This window comes from Caloenas nicobarica, chromosome 16 (assembly GCF_036013445.1).
Source record: "Caloenas nicobarica isolate bCalNic1 chromosome 16, bCalNic1.hap1, whole genome shotgun sequence".
Classification (NCBI taxonomy): domain Eukaryota; kingdom Metazoa; phylum Chordata; class Aves; order Columbiformes; family Columbidae; genus Caloenas; species Caloenas nicobarica.
Genome location: NC_088260.1, coordinates 2553890 through 2576553, shown reverse-complemented (window position 1 = coordinate 2576553; position 22664 = coordinate 2553890). Strand labels below are relative to the sequence as shown.

General features: G+C 43.6%; 1 protein-coding gene across 1 annotated transcript in view; it reads right to left on the bottom strand.

Moving 5' to 3' along the window:
- Positions 1-18603: 18603 nt before the first annotated feature.
- Positions 18604-22664, bottom strand: part of TMEM132D (transmembrane protein 132D) — a 220088-nt gene continuing 216027 nt past the window's right edge. Inside the window, exon 9 of the mRNA XM_065646455.1 lies at positions 18604-19785. Coding sequence (XP_065502527.1) covers positions 18604-19785 — 1182 coding nt within the window. The remainder of the gene's footprint in view (positions 19786-22664) is intronic.

The window sequence follows — 22664 nt, the reverse complement described above, 5'->3', positions numbered from 1 at the left end:
GCTAGTTCTCATTTGGAAAGCACTGAGCAGTGTCTGACTCTGCAGCTGGATCAGCCGGTCTGGCGTTCCCTTGGACGTCTCTCTTACCAGTGGGGTCTCGCCTGGGATTGTGGCATCTCTTTTGGACACAGCAAACCCTGTACTAAAGGAAGAACCCTACAACATAGATTTGCAGCAATAGAAAAAAAAAAAATAGTTTATAGCTACCTGAGCCGACTGCAGGAAGCCTTGTTCCTCTTGAAACATCTTCCCCCAGTGCCTCTTTGATAATCTGCTTATTTGGCTTTGATCCTTTGCCATCCCCCTCCCCTCCTTCCTGTAGTACTGGTTGTCTTCTGAGAAATACAGATTATTTAAAAAACAAATAAACAAATAGGTAATGTGGGATAGAAGTCTAAGCATTGAGCTAATTGGAAACGATTAGTAATAGTAATGATTAAAAAGCTTTTTCTAAAGTGTGGTATATTTATTACCAAGCTTCAAGCAACCAAAGGCATTGATCTGGAATTTGCACTATTTCTAGAAAAACAGAACATGTTCAAGTGATAAATTCTGCTACACCCTCAGAATGTAATTAACGTAGGATTTTTCAGGCTGTATTTAATCCATACATACGCAATCTGCATCTGGGAAACAGCATGATCATTTGCATGTGATGACCATACCAGAAGTACAAACAACCCTTCTGCAATATATGCGTTAAGAAAAAAAAAGGAAACCACCAAAATATTGGTGAGCTCAGCCCACAGGACTGTTTTACAGCCATCAAACACGGCAGCGTTCATCAATCAAAGGCATTCAGCTTTGATAGCGTTTATCACACAGGCTCGTGTTCTGCCTGGCTATCAAGGCTAAAAGGTTGGGGCAACAACTGCTAGGGAATTGCATCATCATAAATTGCTATTGAATTTATGTTTTAAATTTCATCCAGCCCTATGTTCCAGGTCCATAAATATTCAATGAGTCTTACAAGTCCTTGTAAAGAAAATATTAGACCCATGCAAGCAATTTTAGGTATAATTATCTTGGAAGCAACTTCACTCAAATGATTTTATATTTAAGAATAATCCTTTTGTTGTCCTGCAGCCCTAATTATAGTATTTATCTTCTCGCTTCAAAGCCCCATTTCTTACCCTAGCAGCTTTTTCCAAGGCACATCTCGATGGGCCACAGATACAGCTCCAAAAATAGCACTTGTGTTCACAGAAAAACCTGCACTGTGCATTTACCCACAGCTAATTCTGCATTTCAGCCCCTTGAAATGTACTGTTAATGAATCCAATTACATGCGTTTTATTTTGCAATTAATGCTGCCACTGAACCCACAGGAAGGGAATGAGAGCAGTGACCTGTACGGCGGGTGCTGCTCTGCTGGGCCCTTTCTTGGTGCGATTACTTCACAAGTGGAGACAATTTGGCAGCAAATCCCACCGGAGCCCGCGCTGTGCAACCAGAGCCTCCTCCATTCGGATTTCTGTTTACTTAGCCCTAAAGCATATATATTCCAATTTTATGGGCACATAACTCTTTCTGTCCCTTTGTCCCCTCACTCTTTTTAATCTAAATAAAAAAAAAAAAAAAGGGATTTTTTTTGTCAAAGGCTTGTCAAAGGAGATGGGTGTTTCCATGTGGAAATCAATCAGTTAATGGCTCAGTGGGATCTGAGCAATTTTTTTTCATTAAGTTGTCCAAAGTAATTTCATCACTCCAGAATTTATTTCCCTTCCACCTTTCTCTGGTTGGTTGGTCCAAGTGCAATTGCTTGAATGTTTGAATCCGAAATCCCATCTAAAAGCCTGAGCTGCAGCTGATTTCCATCTCCCTGCACATGCCCCAGTATTCCTGGATGCCACAGGTACCTTTAATTCTGCCCAACATCACCAAACGGGAGTCTTGATCTTCCAAAGTCTTAATTGCATTTAGAATTTCAGAACAAAGGATCTACTATTAAAAAACAACAATGACAACAAAACAGGATTTCTAATTTAAAAAAAAAAAAAAATCTAAATTTTCTAAAGGGGTAGATAATTTTTATGTGCAATTTAATCCCCTTTAAATGAACCATATTTTCATCAGGTAACTATTCCACATCTTTCCTATGACATCTAATTTTAGGTTTTAAATATTGAGGGCACTTGGAATCTCTTATCCTTTCCAAAAATGTAGGCCGGCATTTGTTTTGTCCAGTGCCTGAAAAAATAATTCTAGAAATTCATTTCTCCTAGAGCATTACCATTAAGCTAATTTAAAACGTTTGTTTAAAACTAAACAGTACATGTTAATAAGAACAGCTGGTTACTGAGAAATCCTCATTGTGGACAATCGAACCAGCATTTAAAACACCCCCCATGACACTTTAACCCTTCCTGCTCCAGAGCAAGTCCCACCACCTCTTTGATGCTATTTTAGATGCCCGTTACATTGCAATTTCCATTCTTGTGGACTTCAGCACAGATCTCTAGACATAAGCCCAGCTATGACTATAACCGTGCTAGATAGAGGTCACTTATTTCATTTGTCTGATTCAATCAACTTAGATCAGGCACTGAAACTAAATGCCCCTGTACTGCTTCAAAAATTAATCCCCACCGTTGAAAAGTTGCCCTGTTATTTTAGTGTCTTTAATGAAGTAAAATGAGTCACGGAATCTTTTAATTTAACTTGAGTGATCTAGCAAAAGCTTATACGCTTGAAGCATGGCCTTTGCCATTCCTTACAGCCTCCGGGCTTCGTTCCGAACTTTTTCTTTTAAAAATATGTTTAAGTAAGAAATCACATTAAAAGATTTATTAATTCCTGCTGAAGTTGTACAAGCGTTCACACCTCGCCCCAGGCGCGGGGTTTCCAGGAGGGAGGAGGACGCAGCTTTCAGCGCAGCCTTGTCTGTCTACAGAGAAATAATCGATACCATCGGCAGGAACTATTGGCTCTGCAATCCCTATTTACATACCTGGTATAATCCAGCAACGACAACAGTTATTTAAAGAGCAAGGGAAGGCTCTAGAGGTAACGCACTCTAATCAAGGAGTAACACTCTCAAATACTGGTACAAAATATCAGCACTTTGCAAGTCAGCGGCTGCGTTCCGAGTCCGACTGCGATGCTGTTGGGGCATCACCTCTCGCTCCTCAAACAACATCAGATGCTTTTGGATTAAAGGTGCTATCTGACATGAATAAAGGTATAAAAGGCTGGCTCACACTTTGTAACGTGGTTTAAAATAAGTCTGTCTTGGCCAAGTATTCGCGACAATCTCGCAGTTTACAGACTGCACTGCAAGGCAGGCAAAAAAGTTGCATCTTTTCGTGTATCAAAGTACAGCAAAGTAAGAGGTAATGGGGAAATTTAATAACCATTTGCTGGAATAGGAGAACATTAGTATTACATGTTCTGAATATTCATCATCTTTTAATAGCGTCTCACTCTCTTTTTCATCTCAGTATGACCCTTGTAATGACTCTGTTCTGAACAGGCTGGAAGTCTCTCACAAAGCCTGTAACTCATCTTTGGTTTTGTATTTACTCTTTTTTACTGATTGCATCTCTTATTGTTGTAGCCTTGGGAAATGCTCCAAGCTGGCCCTGCAGCATTATGCATCTCGTTACCTACTGCATCTTCCATCCTTTATAGTTACTTTTCTATAGCTCAATGAGATCATTTTTCTGTCCCCTCCACTCTTAAAACATTTGCCATTTGTTTGAATGAAACATCAGGATGTTTTTAAGCTTGCATGAGGGGAAGTGTCCCAGCCATCATTGTTAAGGTAACAATATTCTATAGTGAACATACTTCTGTACTTTTATCCCACCGCTTGCCAAGCTCACATTTTGCCACAGTCAGCTCTACAGCAAGATCAAGTCTCCTAACCCAGTTCAGATATGTTACTATTTTTTCTGTATTTATATACATTTAAAACTATTAATAAATTCATCAATTTTGCTATAACATTTGGGGAAGGAAATGCAATCCTAATGCTTTGCAAAAACTAAAAGTAGATAACTTTTAATTGAAGAAAAGTTTGTTTCCTGAATTACGGCAAACCAGGCTTCTACTTTAAGCAAAGAAAACATGATGGATTGGCCTCAAATCCCACACAAGCCAGTATCCATCCTTAGCTGTGCACACTGCAGGTGTGTGGGAGTCAGAACATATCTATCGGGACCCTCCTAAAGTGTCACCCTGGATCACCTGATGTAAAATACCTTCCTGCTCGCCTACAGTTGTCACACAAACAAATGCAAGGACTTCCATTAATGTGTCTTCATATGGGAAGATTTCTGGAAAGATAGAAATTTAATCATGGGAAATGGAAGCCTGGGGATGGAGCGGGCGCTTTTGTGAGGCTCTTTCAGAAGCTGTCATGTAATATAGATGTTATTCTGCTCAGCACCTTCGGAGTTTTCCCTGTAAATGCATGTCCCCCTGTTCCCATCTATTTTTGGTAAGGCCAAACGTCCCCCAGAGCACTACAATTATCTCCATCAGGAATGTCAGAAGAGTGTACAGCTGAAGCAGGTGTCTGACCAGGACAGGAAAACCAGGTACGCCCTCCTGGCCACCGGGGAGGTATGAAAATCAGGTTTCTGCACACAGTGTTCAGGGAAAGATGTGGGAATCTGGCTGCACTAGTGGGAGAGGTTTGTGGGGCATCACTGCTTTAGAAAAGAAGAGAAAATAAGTCATATTATCCCTCTGGGCTTTAACTTCGAGCCATTAAGGATTGAGCAAGCTAAACTTATTTAAAATAAAGCCTTGTTGCTTTGTCTGTGGGAAGGGACAAAAATAGATGGGAACAGAAATGCAATAATGAGGATTCACTGATGATCCTTTCCCTGCTTTTCCCTTTGTTTATTGCCAGTTTTCCCACAACAGATTCCAGGGTTAGAACCTCTCTGCCTAGTAGTCTGAAATAAGTGAGGTTTTACTTTACTTTTGTTATGGCAGTGTTAAAATTCAATTACATTAAGTTTTATGTGTGACTGAGTATCCATGCACATGAGAAGTGAAAACTACATTTTCAACAACTTGTCAACTGACAGTAATTTGTTAAGAAGTATTAAAAAAAAAAAAGAGGATAAGCCTTGCAAAGACATTTTAGAAGGACATTAATGGCTGAGACCTTGCGTTCAGATTTGGGGAATGAAGAATACCACATAGATGCCAGGCTACAAGCAGCTTTCATGTGTCTTTGCTCTGAGGCACCAGGGCCTGATTTTCAATGGAATTCCCATCTCCCACTGATTTTATTAAGAATATTGACTGCACAGCACCCTCTGAACTCAGACCTTTGTGTCATAAACTGGGCACTCGACACTAACTCCTGCTTTAAAACTGAGGGTTATAAACATTCCATCTCTTTGGTTCCCCTGTATTTTTCAGGCCAACAGAAAATTCAGAGAACTCCAGAAAAGAGCTGTTGTGACAAGCACGTTGTCATTTGTGACAACGCTGGGCACGTAACCACAGCGCCAAAGGCTCCGTCTCCAGCCCTGGGGGTCCCGTTGGCCCCCGGGATCGGGATAACTGGGCTGGTACAAAAGCTGCAGGTCCCCGTTCACAGATGAAGCAGATTAACGCCCTAAGCCCCTAAATAATTTCCATTGTGTATATATGCAACTGCGTGAGCAAAATACCCCATGTTTTCCTGCATATTGTGCTCCATTATTTCTGAATGCAATAGTTCCCTTGGCATTAGTACTAAATGAATGATAAGTTCATTTAATCTGAAAGACTAAACAAACAAGCACTAACAATGAGAATAAATCAGATTGCTGCAGTACTTTCAAGTAGCTGGTAAAAATATTTTAATCAAATAACTCGGCTGTAATCACCATGAACTACTGGGAAGGTTAAGGCTAAGGCTCAGAATTCTACTGAGAAAACACACAGAATTATTCAAAACACACAATTTCATCCCCACCGCTTGATTCGCATTAAAAGCAGAAGATGGCAGGTTGAGGTTCTACCCCTACTACCAAGTCAAAGCCACCAACGCCGCAAAGGTTAGTGGAATATTCTGAAAGATGGGCGATGCTGAAAACCAACGGAAACGCTGCGGGTAGCACCGTTCAGAGGGGCTGTGGTGTAGCTAAAACCAGAATTTAGGGCTGAAGGATTTAGCGCTCACTGAAGTCTGTGGGAATCATACTCCATGATCAATGAGCAATATATAGTTTGAAATGTATTCTCAGTTAACCTCGGTGAAATGAGAAATCATGTGACCGCAGTCCCTGCACTTGCATCAGATTGAAACCAATCCTTAGCATGCCTTAGATACAACATAGCTACTATTCAAAGGAATTAGAGCTGAGTAAGAGCTGAGAACATTGGGTTTTGCCTTTTTTTTCTACAGAGAGCCTTACCCAGAGACTGCCAGATTATTTTTTGAAACCGAAAGAAAGCACCACGGTCATCTAATTCAAAATTATACAGAGCAGTGAAGTTCTGACTTCCTGAGTCTGGCCCAGTGGCAGCACCTGAAGCAGAACACTGCTTCCAGAAGAACACCTGAAAACACGAGCAATAAACCTGTTGCAATCCTTGGTGACTTGTTCCCTCACTACAAGAAACTTGTTTCTGGTTCTGCATGTGCACAGCTCCAGGTTCGGGCCCTGGCGGTCCTGTCTCTGCCTCTGGATTAAAGAGTCTGTTAAATTTCTGTTCACCACATAAATCACAGAATCACGGAATGTTAGGGATTGGAAGGGACCTCAAAAGATCATCTAGTCCAATCCTAAATACTTATGGGTTGTGATCAAAGCACCATGTAAGCTCCCTTTGATACCCGACAGGGACTGCACTCTGCCTCTCTTGCTCTATGAGATGTTTTCCAATCTTTTAATCATTCCCCTCTCCGAATCCTCTACAGTTCCCGAGCCGGCGTGATTCTGGGGCAATGGCTGGAGCAATGAGGAAGATCAAGTCCTACACTTCTGAAAACGTTTCACTTTAACTCCTTTTTGCTGCCCAGTACCTGCGAGAGGCTGAAAATCCAGCAGAGGCGCAGAGAACGGCTGGGTCTGCTGAGGACACCGGCTTCAGCACCAGCTCCGTCCCCGCGGCCCGAGCTGCGCTCTGAGCTCCAGCACCAGCGCACGGGGCTCTTAGCCAGAAAACATCTGACGCCAACTAGAAGGAACCCAAACTTATCCAAGTGGGTGCCAGGCAGCCTGCGGGAAGGCTTCACCGCAAAGTGGTGCCAGGCGGGACACAGCTCACAAGGCTTTAAAAAACAAGTGGCTGCTATATGGTAATACTGTATATACTAAAAATCAGAAAAGAACTCATCTGTCGCTAGAGTAATTAAAATAATTGGCAACACAAGAAGAAGCTTTGTGGAATATTACTCCATATTGATTTTGATGGGAAACAGTATTTCTACGACTGATAAATCAGGAGCGGATTTTTATCCACTGAACCTTTCCTTTCCAGTAAGATCTTTAATTGGCTGCGACATAAAGATTTTGAATGACTCAAAAACTGGTTTATGCTGCAACCAGCGAAGTGTTTATTCTTCCACACCAAATATTTAACTGTCAATTTATTAACAACAACAAAAATTAAAACCCGCAAACACAACAAAAAACAAACGCGAAAGAAATAAACCCATCCACACAGTAAACCATGAGCTGGAACTTTGCAGAGCTGTAACATCTGGGCCTCTCACATTTTAGTGCCTCATGCAGCTCAAGTGCTCAGACCTGATAGCAACAGACATGGTTGAAGAAAGGGACAAAAAAGAGGTGGAAATTATTACTAACTTGCTTTGTCTTGCCACCACATGTAAAAGCAACTGTGACCATGTCAGATTCCCTGAAACATCTCAATTAAGAGAAGTGAAACGCAGCGGCAGCCTCCAAAACTTGGGAAGACAAAGCCTCGGATGCTTTCCTGTACCGTATGTATCACACACCGGTTAGAGCTCCAAAGGTGATCAGCCCCTGCAAGGGGAGATCTGGGTTTATCACCAGCTCTGCCAGTGCCGGCCGGGCACAAGGTCCAGGGGACCCCAGGACTGTGAGCCCCAAACCTCTCCTGCTCCCCAGGAAAAACCGGGCACCATCAACCAGCCAAAGAATTAACAACGACCTTTAAAGGAAAGTTGCTCTTAATAACTTGTTTCCAAAAAGCTGTGCCAACCTCTTGACTAAATGCAATCAATGAATCAACGCACAAGGGTCGGACATCAACCGTGCTCTGCATTTAGGGGCAAATATAGTCTAAACAGCCAAATAATCATGCTACTCTCTCAATACATCCCAAATTTGTGGTCACTACAATATTTCAGCAAAGGCACTTTTTGAAGGAGGAACGGGCCGCAGAGCAATTAGGATCAAAAAGAGTTTGGGCTGCCTTTGGCTCAGCAGCTCTCATCTGTCACAGAAGGACATTTATGGTGCTGCAGAAATCCCGCATTAAGAGGCTGGGGGGGCCACGCACCCCCGGCTCTTGGGTGTCGCAGTGGCCAGGAGCTTCCCTGCAGTGCCAGAAACATACATACGGAATTGACGAGCTTTTATTAGTGCTGCTATCACAGAAAATAATAAACCATCAAGTCTATCTCTCCCATCACCACAATTAGTTCTTTCAGTCTCATATTTACAGGAGTTATTCCAAGGGTTCATAAGTACTTTGCATTCAGCAATTCCTTCTGGGCTGGCCTGTGGTTTCCTCACCTTGTGGCTCCTGCTTGAGACCTACTGGCTTAATTACTACCGGAGCTCAGGGTCTGGCTCCTCCCCTGCAGCTCTTTACTTCCAGGGACAGTCCAAGAAAACATTCTTCAGCAGAAAAATTAGAGCTGGTTGATTCTAATTCATTGCGATCCAGTGTTACCTCCAGATTACTATTCATTTTCCCCTCCCAACAAGTACAGACCTTTCCTCAGGTATTTTGGCTTTGGATGATGAACAGCAAAAAGAAGCATAAGGACAAAGAGGTGAAACCTCATATTTTTTTACATACATTAGCTAAACATAGAACTAGCTCTATTACTCCAATAAGCTTAACTATGTACTTAAAAAGACAAGCATGTATTGCAGAGCAGGAGCCTAAGCTGGAGACACAGTTCAGTTCCGAGTGTCCTGGCCAAAACAATGCTCAAGGCATCACCACAGCCCCACGGATGCAACGTATTTATTTGGTGGCGGTGGCTTTTTACTCACTGTTTTTTATGCAGACAACCGCCCACGGACGCCCAGACTCCAATTCCCAAAGGGCCGACACACGCTGCATCAGCTGTATGCTCCTAGAACCACCGTGTCCTGGCATTTTAATGGTTAATTGCCAGAAAGTGCTTTCTGTGACATAAACCAAGGGGCAGGATGGGCTCCTCTGCAGCACAGCGGGGCTCCGCGGGGGCTCCCACCCACCGCTCCCTCACTGCAGGGTCTGAACCGCTGAGCCAAAACTCTCCCCCTGTCCTCGGAGCGATTTGCGAGCCACACCTGGGAGGAAAGGTCCCAACATCCCAAACAAACCAAAACCCAAAAGCCACAAGACCAAACCAAACATTGCATGAGACTGATCGACTGCATTTATGAAAACACTGAAAGAGGAGAAACTGTAGTTCATTTTTCAGTTCTAGTAAACAGGAGTTTATGCATTTTCTGCACACTCACACTGTCTGTAAAGCTCTGTGTGTTTTTTCTTTGTTCAAGACTTAATTGTTCTGAGTGTTTTCTGCCTGTATCTACTACATGCAAATGATGTGTTTTAAGCTAGTCGTACTTTTTTTTTTTTTTGGGGGGGGTGGGGAAGGGAGGGAATCCTGAGATCAATAAAAGAAGTTAAATAATGCACAGCTATCCCCTTTTATAGAAAACAAGTCTATTCCCCCACCTCCCCACACCCCATATTGTTGTTGTTATATTATCTGTATGAGCCAGGCACTGGCAAGGAGACGGAAAAAAAAAATGACAGGACATTGTAAGAGAATTTAATGAAGTGGCTCCAAATATTGTATCAAAATAAATGAAGTGAATAATGCAGGAGCTCATTCCAGGTCCCTTCTACAACAATATCTATTGTGTGAGCAGCATATCTGAGGAGATGGGGATGGATGGATGAATATGAAGGTGCCACTCCGGCACATTACAGAGCAGGGAACAATGGAAAGTCTAAATTGTTATATTTAATTTCAGTAATACTTTGAGTCCAGATACTCAAGAAGAAAATAGCAGGTGGTAAAAGAGGAGGAGGAGGAGGAATTATCAGCTTTTCTGATCTCAGTTAACTATTTTGCTTCTGCTTAGGATGGAGGAAAAGGGGCTGATTGCAACACCTGCATCTTTGAGCCCACCGTGGGTTTGGAGCCCCCTGACAGAGCCGGCAGCACGGCGAGCTGCTGGGGGCGAGCACCCCCACTCACAAATTACCTGCCTTTTATTAAAAATAAATACAATAGCGTGCAATAGGAACAGACCTGAGCCAGAACACGTGGGCCGGCCGTGGCAAAGCGCGGATCTGCAGTCTGGTCCGAGCCCAGCTCCGGCAGCAGCTACAACCGGCCTTACTGTGGGTATCGTCACCTTCGGCCCCGAAGCCGCAGAGCGCTGGGTTGGGTGACATTCTGGGGCTGCACTCAGCTAGAGCTTGCCATGGACACGGGGCTTCTTGCCAGGTTCCTGCTTTTGCAAGTCTGGCCGCTTATTCATGTTCCTGATGACACAGGGGGAACGATCCCCCTTGGTTTGTGCAGTTGTCAGACAGGGACTTCTATCTGGACACAGAACCAAGCACAAGGATTCAGACATTGACAGGTTACCTGTTCTCAAATTTCTGCGCTTTCCCATCACTGTCAATACCCACTCACTATTCCCTGGCTCTTTGCAAAATACCTTTTTATTTCTCCTGTCTATATGAAGAATCCTTCACACCAGTACTACCATTCTGGGAATGGCATTGAACACTGGGGTAACACACAGTGCCGGCAGTAAAGCTTTAGTTCAGGCTTTTAGCCCTGTCCCTGCACCTCTCAGTGCTGGCACATAAGAGGCTTCCCAGCTGTCCCCAGTTGGGCACAGCCAGTAACACCAGCAGGTTCCGCAGAGACCCCGTCGCAGGATCACGGCGCTGCCAGCAACCAGGAGCAGGGCGCAAGTTCCTACCAGCCGTGACAGCCAGAAACAGGGACATTAGAAACGCAGGAGCAGAATCAGCAGCAGAAGCCATCACAACTGTTACCTTTGCTTGTAAACGCTCCACGCGCCTCTGCTCTAATTTTGTCTGACTACCTATATTGCCTGTAGGGCTGGCAGAGAGAAAACAAGCGGTTGGCACCTTCCCATCCCCTTCCAGCTCAGCAAGTGTCCTTCCCTCCTCAGGAGACAGATCCTGCACCCACCAGTGCTGCCCATCAAGCCTCCCCTAACCCAATTGCATTACACTGACAGCTTTACTTGCAAATTCCCCCTCTGCACAGCTCATGCTAAGAACCTTAACATTCCTGCAGATTCAGAAAGGGGATTTCCAACGAGCATTAGGAAAATTAAACTTCTCAAGAGCTGTCTCAATCTGACAAGCTATTTCTAGCTCTTCAATGTACAGTAAGTGAAAATATTAAAATGGGGGAGGGGGAAGTTGTAGTAAGCAAATGATGAATTAATTCTCGAAACAAGGACAGCGTAAATCTGCTTTGCCTATCCAGAAAGCATATGTGCATGTATATACAGAGAGAAATATGTATTGTTTAAGGCTTCCCGCTGCCTTATAATATAAAATTATAATCTGTCACCCTTTGCGTCCATCCAAAGCCAAAGCAGCAGATACCACTAATGAGTGGGGCATTTCCCTTTGTGCTCCTCTCTTCCCCTCTCTGCTCGTTTTTCTTTTTCCATTCCCTACAGAGCTTCCAACCTACACCCCAAACGGCGGAGATGCTGTTTATAGCCAGGGCCATTGCCGGGGGGGTGAGAAGCTGAAGCAGGTTTTCAAGCTGTAAGGGTGTGACTCCGAAGGAGGCGAGGGGAATGTTATTTTTTTATGAGCAACAAAGCAGCACAATTTGGGTGTTAGCAAATTTCTCTGTGCTCTGGCACGGCTCTTGCTCCAAAAACTTGAAATTCTCTCTGGTTTAAGGCCTGATCTGAGTGACAGTGCTTGGCGTGTCTGTCTGTTGTCTCTCTCTGCTGCTGCTTTGCAGCAATCATCCCCAGTAGCCTCACAAATCATATTAAAAGTGGGTTAGAAGAGCATCCTCTTCAATTACGGTCCCTCCTTGCTGGTGCTTTAGGAGTGGGAGACACCGGCTCTGTATTAGACACCAGGGGACAAAACAATCGGAAGAGCTGATTAAAATCCTATTGCTCTTCAGGGGCTGGTGTGATTGTGTGAGGGCTGTGTGATGTGATGAGAAAACCCCTTCTGAGCTTGCACATGCAGCCTGCCAAAAATGCCTCTTCAGCTGTATGAAGTGGTCTTACAAATGGCATGTTATTGAGTGCTGTATTAAAGTTACAGTCAAGGCTCTGTAGAGAGCTAAATACAGAGCTAGATCCGATCAATACTTGAGAGTTTTCAATATTACAAAATATTTTGCATTACGGCATGGCAGCCTGATACTATTTATTTAAGGGAGAAATACAAAAGGAACTGATTTGACCTTGATATCCTGACTGGCAGAACAGAAGGGAATGCCAAACACTAAGAGTGAAGCTATTGATTATGCCTGAGAGGGAGGACTGATGAAAGAAAGCTGTAAAAGGTTAATGGCAGAGAGGAACAGAGCGATTTGGGTTTTTGTCTTGATGACAACAGGGTGGAAAATGGGTATCCACAGTCAGTCAGGCCAAGGATTTCCTGGAGAAAAAGGGAGACATGAGATGCATCTGTACAGGTGGAAGAACCCCCCCAGGAACGGAGCACACGGATCCAGATCGTCCTGCCAGGGAGCGTCCCAGGAGCATCGGGGCAGCAGCAACATCACCTTCCAAAGCCCACTGCTGTGCTGGGCTGCAGCTGGGGCTCCCAGCACCGGCACTGGCCTCTGGATGGGCAGGCAGAGATACAAACACGCAGGAGCAGACGGGGGAGAAGCTGCAGTGGAAATCCACTGGACCCACACTTCTGCTGAAGGAGGCTGGACGCATCCAGTGCTAATGGAGAGTACAGCCCCCTTACTCCTCTCCTTATTTCTCTTCCATTCTGTCCATCTGTGCTTACTGAGCACAGTGAAATGTTGAAAATGGGACTCAGTCATCTTTACAGTCTCCTATCATCAGGGCTGAGCAGCGAATCTCTTTGGATTGGTTTTTAGGTCATTAATATGTTAACTAACTGTAGAAAGTTCTAATTTAATTACTAGGAACAAAGGCCTGAACATGAATAAGCAAAGTCCCTGTTATACTTCAAAGCTTTCTGCTGCTGGTGATGTTGGTTTGAGTTCTCTCAGGTACCAAATAGCTAAAATCCAGCCACTGTCCATGTGCTGGGACAGCATCAGTCAGTGCCAGAGAAGCATCTGTGATTGCAAAAGTGAAAATGCAACAGGCGGCCTCATTTGCATCCACCGAAACAAGGGGAAAGCGAGTTCTGGTAGACTGTGCAAACAAACGTGGTTCAGTACTAAATGGGTCCCTCCAGGCTCCGGGGGCTGTTTTAAGGAGGAAGATGCAGGAACTTGTCGTATATAATCTACCAACCATCTTTACAGTGTGACAGGAATTTCTTAATGAGCATTGGCAGTACATACAAACAGAGTAGCAGTGCTGCTTCTCCAGCCATTAATATTACATACGTGGGCTGCTTAATTTGCTGTTCCTCACAGCGCCGGAGTAGGAAGCCTGAATAATGAAGGATTTGTTGACAGAGGTCTTCATATCAAATCAGCAAAAAAGGTAGAAAATGATCCAGTTTCAGGCATACTGGCTTGACTCACGTAACCTTGGCCCTTCCTACACTCCTGATTACGGGCACAACGTACCAGGTGCTCTGCTCTTCTCAGGCCCTTATTGCTGCCACTTTCGAACTTCAACTATTAAAGCTTTCACCAAGCCAAACAGCACAATACTACTCACTAATTTCACAGGAAAGAGGCATTATTTATGCATGAGGAAGATGATGGCTGTTAGAGACCAAACACCCATTCAGAAAGGTGCTTAAACATGTGCCTGGTGTTAAGTGCATAAGCAGCCCCTCCTGTGAGATTTCAACCAGTGAGAAATGAACTGGAAGAAGAACACAAATCCTTTCTCCTCAGCACTTTGCAAGTGATATCCCAACTTGCGTTAGAGCTCGTTCTGGGGCTGGACACGGCAGTGAAGGATGGTCAGTCCTGGTACCCCATGTGGGGAGCTCAGGTGGGCACCACGTAACTCTCCTGCAGGACAAAAGCCTCTCCTGCTACAAACAGGCACATTACCTTGTGCACTTCTGAGAGTCTGAGAAAGAACTGATTTCCTATAGTAAGCACTGTGCTATAGGCAATAAGATGTGTCGCTGCAGTGCTCTAATGCTGTGCGTGGATAGGATATGGTACTAAAATAAACATATAGAAATATGCAACAGAGTTCCTGGGCTTTCAAAGACTAAACAAATTCATCTCTGAAGAGTTTTTTTAGATGCTTGAGGCATTTTCTAAACACAACATTTGGCAGCGATAGCTCCTTGCCACAGTTAACTCCTCGGTGATGCTCCCTGGACTTGGCTTGATCGATAAACGCGCGAGTCCAGCCGACACTCTCTCCTAAGTGACACACGTGAAAGACTCTTCTAAGTTGTAGTACACGAGTCCTTCGGCTCTCGCTCAGGATCTTCCACAAAGCAGCAGCCCCCCGAGCCCAGGGGAACGAGAGCAGGCAGGCTGAACACACACAGAGCCGAACTAACGCGTCTCCAGTGTGCTCATTTCATTTACATCTCGTTCATTATGGAAACGAGGTGTGAAAGTAGGTTCTAGAGCTACTTAGCACTGGCTGCACATCAATTTAATACCTATTCTGGTTTTTCAAGTCAGTTACCCCCACAAAACTCTTGTTCCAAACCAATTATTTAGCTGCATTCCTCAGACTTCAAATTCACTAGTGTATTAATGCAGCTTGGTCTAAACCACTACATATTTAAGACTGCTGAAGAGGAAGCTTTTAAAATGAAGGAAGACAACAAAGAACCAGCTTACCTGATTTAGAAGACAATCGCGTTTCTACTCCTGATTCTATTTATGCATTAAGTCTCTAAAAAGAGCCAAACTGCATCAGATACTTTTCCTTTGGTTAACATGCCTGTATCAGTCTAGCTACTCACATGAAAAGAGACTCAAACATGAAAATAAGGAGGCAACTGCAAAAAAAAAAAAAAAAAAAAGAGTAATTAATAACACAGGTGACTTCTTGCTCATTATCAGGCTCAAGAGGTTGCCAATGGGAACCACAGCTGCAAACCATTATGTGTTTGTAGCATCTAAATACCCTCAGAATTTAGCCCCCTTCGTTTGCCAAATGGGATTCTCATGCGATTACCTGAAACACAAGTTTCCCCTTGAGGTCTCCATGGTGCAGAAGCTCTCACTTAGAAGTCTGGGTCCTGTGCTATGTGAAAAGTGAACAAACATACACACCCCAATGGATAAATAGATATATACATACAAAAAATGTCTACAGGGAGTTGATTTATTCTGCTGTTAGCAGATCAATTAAGAATGTTTGCTTGCATACAGATGGGCACAATCCAGCCTGGCTTCTCCTCGAGCAGAGCTCAGGGTCCTGCTCAGTGACTGGGAGGCATTGAAGGGTGCAGGGGAGTGATGTCTCTTCCTGGTTTTGCCATAGATTTCCTATGTTACTTTGGGCAAACCACTTAACCTTGGTGTTCTCCACGTCAGTAAGGAGTCCACCTTGCTCAGAGCATTTTGAGATCTGTGGACAAAGAGCACTCTAAATACTGGGTATTATTTATAGTATTGCCCTACGGATAATAGCAAGCTACAGCTGTTAGAGACAGCAGGGACCTCAGAGCAAGCAGAAAGGCATAAATCTGAATGTCAGTATCCTTAGCACTGTAGCTGGCGGCTGTTTTGTCCTAGGAGAACGTTTCAGTGGTTTGTGCTACCAGATGAACTTGCTGTTAGTTCTTCATGTTCCCCAGAGGCGGTTAACACAGAAATCTGGATTTACCACAGCAGCTCACTGGTAAAGCGATTCTGACAGCCTGCTCCCAGCGTGGCTTGTACCTGCTCTTTCCGAAGGAGAAAGACTGGCCAGCAGTGCTGCTTGTGCAAGGCAGCCTTGCACGCACGCACGCATCTGCTCTGCACAGGCTGCCAGCTGAGATTTCACCACTTTTCCCCTGACCTCCACATTACTAAGGGTAAGTCTCTGTGGACATGATGTAGCGATGTGTAAAAATCGCCCAAAATAGCTCTAGACTGTGAGCTAGAACAGCGCGGAACCTGCTGGGAGGCTGCTCCCCTCACCTGAGCTCAGCCTGAGTTAGTCTGGGCCCTGCTCTGAGCTGTCCTCACGCTGCACCTTCTCCTCAAGCTCGAGTAATCCAGGCACCGATGAGAGATGCTGAAAGAAAGCAAAGACCATCTGATGTGCAAGTATTGATTTCCAAAATCTTGGGCATGTTTGCCCTGTGTACACCAACTTACTCTTTTAGAATTGTCTTCAAAGGTGTTTAGCCAAATGTGGATCCTCCCAATCGCACCAAAATCAGAAACTCACGCATCAGGCTTTCAGGCTAGAAATATACATGTGGATTTATTTGCAAATAGTTTCAAATCTTGGAAGGGTGATTTGGTGCAAATACATTTGTAGCATAACATGTTGTTGATGTTATATCTTCTCCACCCAACATCGCACAATGTAAAACTTTGTGACTAGATTGTTCCAAGAGCCTTAATTCACCGTTTCATCAAAGGACAATTCTCCATGTTGCTGCCAGTCTCTTTTAGGGTAAAACTTCTGACAGTGAAAGGAAAGAGGCGTTAAGAGTAGGAAAAAAGATGAAGCCACTAAAATGCAAATTTTATTCACAGTTGGCATGTTTATAAATATATATATTACATTCTTAAAATCTACAGTACATTCTAAATATAGAGGGATTCAATCTAAGTGTTTGTGGGAGAGTGGGTGTGTATTAAACTGAGCAGCCTTGATTCAGTGACAGAGACTTAATAATAAACGGAGGGCAAAGACTCACTCTGGAAAATAAAGGGTAACTTGAAATATAAGCTGGATTTTAGTTAGTGCTTTGGCACTTTGCCACTGGTCATTAGAGACTGCTTTTGGACCGCACAAAATATGTCATGGTTTTAGGGCTGGAGGGCACATCGGATTCAAAGGGTAATCACCGAAATCCTACCATATGTACATCCTTATCAGAGGAAAACAAAAGATAATCATCACCTCTGGGAGAAACAAATGTTATCTACTGAGTTTAGCTGTTCAGGGTTCAATGTTGCATGTGCAGCTCTCCTCTGTGACCTTCGAGTGCCCTCTGAACGTGCCAAGCAGGGTCTGAAGCAGCACGAGCAGAAGGAACTGAACAACCTGACCTCTCCGGGGCGGGGGACGGACAAAGCGGCAGCTGCTGTTGGTGTCCCAGTTCAGCACAAGTTACGCTTACCCAGGAGAGAGTGGCCAACTTTGGTAAATGACAGCATGTAAAGCAAGTACCAGCACGGTACCGACAGCGTTCGTGCTTGGCAAGAGCAGGCGATGGAGAAGCGAGTGTGCGTGGAGGGGAGGGAGGGAACCACGCGCTTCCAAAGTGCCCTCGGGGTACGAGATGCGGAGCGCTCCAGGGAATACAAATTTGAAACAGGACAATCAAATAAAGTGGGCTTTGAAAAATAGCTTGTTCTCTCAAACTTTCCAAAACAGACCTTCCTTTAGATGAGTGATATTCTGAGTATAGATTATTTCTTCTCCTATTTTACAAATTAAGAAATACTGAAAATTGGCTGGCAAAGTTTATTACCTTGGCATCTACTTAAAAAGAGAGTTTCAGTTTTAACTGTATATGTGTATCCATTCTCAGCGCTTGGGAGGCAAACATGCCGGTTTGTAAACAGCCCACTTACTCCTTTTTCCCATCCGGATTCTTTGGAAACTCATGACTTTTCAGCTCTGGCAGGTGCTTTGCTCACACTGTTGGTTTTTGTCAGCTTCAAATTAGTGTTCAGGATGGATATTCTCTGCATGTGGCTTGAATGACATGCTCTCTTCATGGATCTATTTATTCTGAAACCAATTTTTTGCTTTTAACCAAAGCTTGCAATATTGAACAGTAGAGCTGTGCGAACTTTGTAATATCCAAACTTCACCGGAGTTTGTTATATTTATTGATTTCCTGGGAAAGCTCAGAGAATGAGACAGTATTATTTTGCTAAGTTTTTTTCCATGTTACCATGCATCAAAAACCTACACACATCTCTCACTTCCATCTCTGAGCACAGAGAAGACTTGAATTTTAAGAGCCATCCAGGATCTCTGCTCTCCCAGCTGCTTTTGGGTGGCTTCTTGGGGCTCCACTGAGTTATTATCCACAAGCTGATTCTTGTTATCAATATAACATTTTGCCCCACTACCCAAAATTAAAGGCAGAAGGTGAGTGAAAAACGAACAAACGAACAAATCAAACAGAAAAGTCTTCTGTATCTCATTACACGTTTTCATGTAATCTCTCCATATAGTTTTTAAGTTCTTTGCACTCCCCCAGGTCCATATCCTGGCAGACCCATTTAATGTCATCCTCACTGCTCATCAAGATTGAGTTGACAGCTGGACACCCATCGTCAGAGGAGATGGTGGTGAAGGTGGTGAATTTAACCCGTTTCCTCTTAGAGGTAGGAGAAGTAGTTGGTTCACTTTTCTGTTCTTTCCCTTCAGTGAATGTGGACTCAGCAGACCTGAAAGATTGTCCATTCATATTTTTGGTGGTATTTGTGTTGAGGAGATATTTGCTCTCTTCGTAGTCCACTCCTCTGTCAATGGCTGTGATACGTTCATCTTGTTGGGATGAGAAATTTATGTGATTCTCCAGAAGTTCTGTCCTGTTGCTCAGCCCAACCCAGTCATGAGAGTGGCTCAAGCCTTCTTGCTCTTCAAAGGGAACTTGTTTGTTTCTGTACTTCAAAGCAAAAGTGACACAATTGATAAGAAAGACCAGAATTGCCAGGCAAAAGACTCCCAGAAGAGCATACATCCCTATCTCCAGATCGCTGAGTCCCCTGGGGCTCTGGACTAGGTCATTCTCTTCCAAGTCTTCACTGTTTCTTGGCAGATCCACCTGTGCAGGGAAGCTTGTGAAGTCTATTGGGATGTTCTGCAGGTGACTGTCATCATCCAGGAGGCTTTCTCTGTCTTCTTTTTTACTTAAAATAGACCTCTGAGTGGTGGTTCCTTTGCCTTGCTCGTGGCCCATTGAGGAGCTGTAATACTGACCATCGAGCCCAGCTCTTTCCTGCAAAGCGGTTTTCTGACGCCGGTCACTCGCGTGATTTTCTAGGTGGACACCAGCACCCCTGTGTTTACTGTCACTGATGTTAGGGTTGGCGTCGCTCTGCCCAAACTTGACTTTGATGCTACCACTCCCAACAGCGAGGATGCTCTTTCTTTTGGATTTCTGGCATGATTCACTGATCACCATCTCTACCTTCACCAGTGTCCCCTGGCCCTCTGCCTCAGCAGCAATCACAGGCCACTTGAATTTGGGATCATGGTGAACCGAGACCACCTTCTCATCCAGAGATGTGGCTGACAGGGAGAAGTCTTTGGAGTCATAAACATCCAGGGGCATGACAGACCCATCACTGAACTGGATCCAGCAGCTGATGGCTGCTTCCTATAATATATAAAACAAATATACGCATGCTCAGAATAAACATTGAGGGAAATATGTTCTGTCCTGGTCTATTCCTCACAAGATCCATATAACATTTATAACCAGAAAAGAAATAAACAGGGAAAGCAATAAAATTAATATCTTGCCAAGATGCGAAGAAAAACACTAGTTTAAAACACTCATTGATAATAAGATTTGTTTCCCCAAAGGTGCTTAAAGGAGCTGTATCCCCTGGGCTCTGCAGAATCTACTTCGGCACCATAATAAATTGCATGTCAGAAAGCATTACCAGAGACTGAGATCATTTACTGTTGTATATTTAAATGAAAGAAAAATTACATTATTTCTAAACTGCTTAAAATACAAAGTCTCCTCTTGTTACACATAACACATGTTAAAAAATACTTAATATAGCAAGTAAGTCCATACATGGCTCCATACCTTCAGTCCTTGATTTTTGTCTCCCAAATTAATAAGCATTTGTACAAGCAGAGGAAACCAATCAGTTGCTGCTTTAGGAAACAGCCAGGGCAATTTTCATGCTTGTTAGCAATTAAAAGCAAGACAATAATGAAGTTTAATCTCTTGTTACAGCAACACAGATTGTATACTTCAGAGTGCATGGAGGTTTACTGAATTTAAATGGGTCAGACCTGAGTACTAATTCTGTACTTATACGTGTGCAATGGTGCAGTATTCCTGGGAACCTTGACTTTTGGCTTCTAATTTGAAACATTTTAAAGTATTCTTAGATTTTAGAAAACATGCACTCCCCCATTTCCGAAAATCAGGTCCTCTAAGGACTCTCAAATGGCTACAGAAAATCGTTGTGCTACCTGAAAAAATGTTGGCATTCACACATAAATGTTTTACAGACAAAATTCAGATTGCTCTGCTGGAATGTAATTCCTGCTTCTGATGGTCTGACTTGCTCTGTTTTGCCTGGGACATTTGTACCTTGTTAAACACTGGAGAATCCACACCAGAAAGACTCCTGGCTGGATGAGTGGATTCTTCGGTGTGTAAAATGATGTGAGCTCTGTCTGGTAAGAATTGGGATCATCCTGCTCTGCGGGGGAGCCTGACAGACAGACAAACACCCAACCAAAAGATTAATACCCATACTTGCTCAAAGCGTGATTATAAAAGTCTTCTTTCTTTAAATAAGCAGGTTTTCAAACTGATGGTATTTAGATTATAACTCAACATACACAGAGAGAATAAATATTTATCATTATCTTTTAAATTGTTTCTAGCACATAGTCATTCACCAGTTCAGATCACAGAGAATAAGCCTCCAGTCTTTTGGGATTGTATTGTGCATAATCTACCGGCCTGATTCTGAAATCCTTACAGCCATAAAGCTCTCCGTGCTTCAATGGGAAATTTTCTTCTGCCTCTATTTCAGGACAGAGCCCTAAGACTTTGCTGACACTGTCATAAATCCTGGCTTTGTGTTTATTAATCTTTGGATATTTCTTGAAGGCTGCATAGAATTTATGTCATCAACTCTCATCCTCCCACTGTGTTGCTTAACCCTGCATAATCATTTAATAATTTTGCCTTGCTTTGCTTATAGGGATTGTGCTCTGAAAATCTTGTACTAAGCAATGGTGGGGATCAGATACTTTTAAAACAGAGTCAGTCCTGGCAGGGTAGAGGGTGCGCATCTTCCTCGCTGGTTTAATGCTGATCCAATGTTGTTCGGGCTGTACCTCAGCATCCAGAGAGGGGCTCAGCCAGACTCCACTGCTGGGCACTGACATGTCAGTGCTGGGCAGCACACTGGGACTAAATGCCATCAACCCCAGCTTTTGGGCTGATTTCAAGGTAGTTTGTTTAACTCCCCATGTCAGCAATGGATTAGCTCACTGACGTTATTTCTAGCTGCTTGGCATTGATTTCTTAACTCCTGGAAGACTATGGGAGCCTGATTTTTATCACCCTGTAAAGACCGCAGTTCTGCATTATTTCTCATCCTGCACCCCAAGGATAAGACCCTGTGATGAATTAAAGCATCTCAACAGTTGGGCAGATTCCAAGCATGCACGCTATGATCATTTACCTTTAAAGCTCAGAACACGTTTAAGCGTTAAGAGCCCAGTGGATCCTTGATGCAAGTCCCAGACTGATGGATTTGGGTTGAAAAAAAAAAGTTTAAATTTCAAATGTAGACAGAAGCATAAGGACAACCATCAAGTGGGAACTGATGGGGACATGGCCAAGTCCAAAAGCCCTTGGTAACCTCACGCAGGGACAGTGACAGCATGTGGATGGCTCAGCATAAGGATTTCAGATCTGTGAGAGTTTGTGTAGTGTGGAGTGTGACCGAACCGCTCCCAGCACCAGAAGAGGGAAAGTCTCCTATTGCTCATGGAGCAACCCCACAGCAAAGGCAGAAACAAAGCTTATCTGCAGTAGAAAGAAAACTTTCCCATTCTCCTCAGGCACATTGTAAGATTTATCATGTCAGGGGAAGCTGTGAAGATCTGAGTGAAGAGAAAGGGACCATGATATGATAGTGATCCATAATACAGGAGCTGAGAATAACAGGAAGAAAAAATTGGTTTATGAAATCATAAACCAGGAAATGAGTCAATGATGCTGATTCATATTCTAGTAATGAATCAGAATGAGAGGGATGTTCCCCAGCTGCTTAAAATGCTCACAGAAAGTAACTAAAGGAAGGAGAGTTGGCACTATGCAAAATACTTTCTCATTTAAAGACAGACTTTAAAGGGTTGATTTGGTTGCAGGTGGTGGGAGGTTGAACATGGCAATCTAGATGGGAGTATCTCCTGTGATCTACCAGGTGCTGGATGGGACAGAAAGGGAGAGGAGGGGGGGTGTGTGTGTGTGTGTGTAAGGGGACTTTTGTG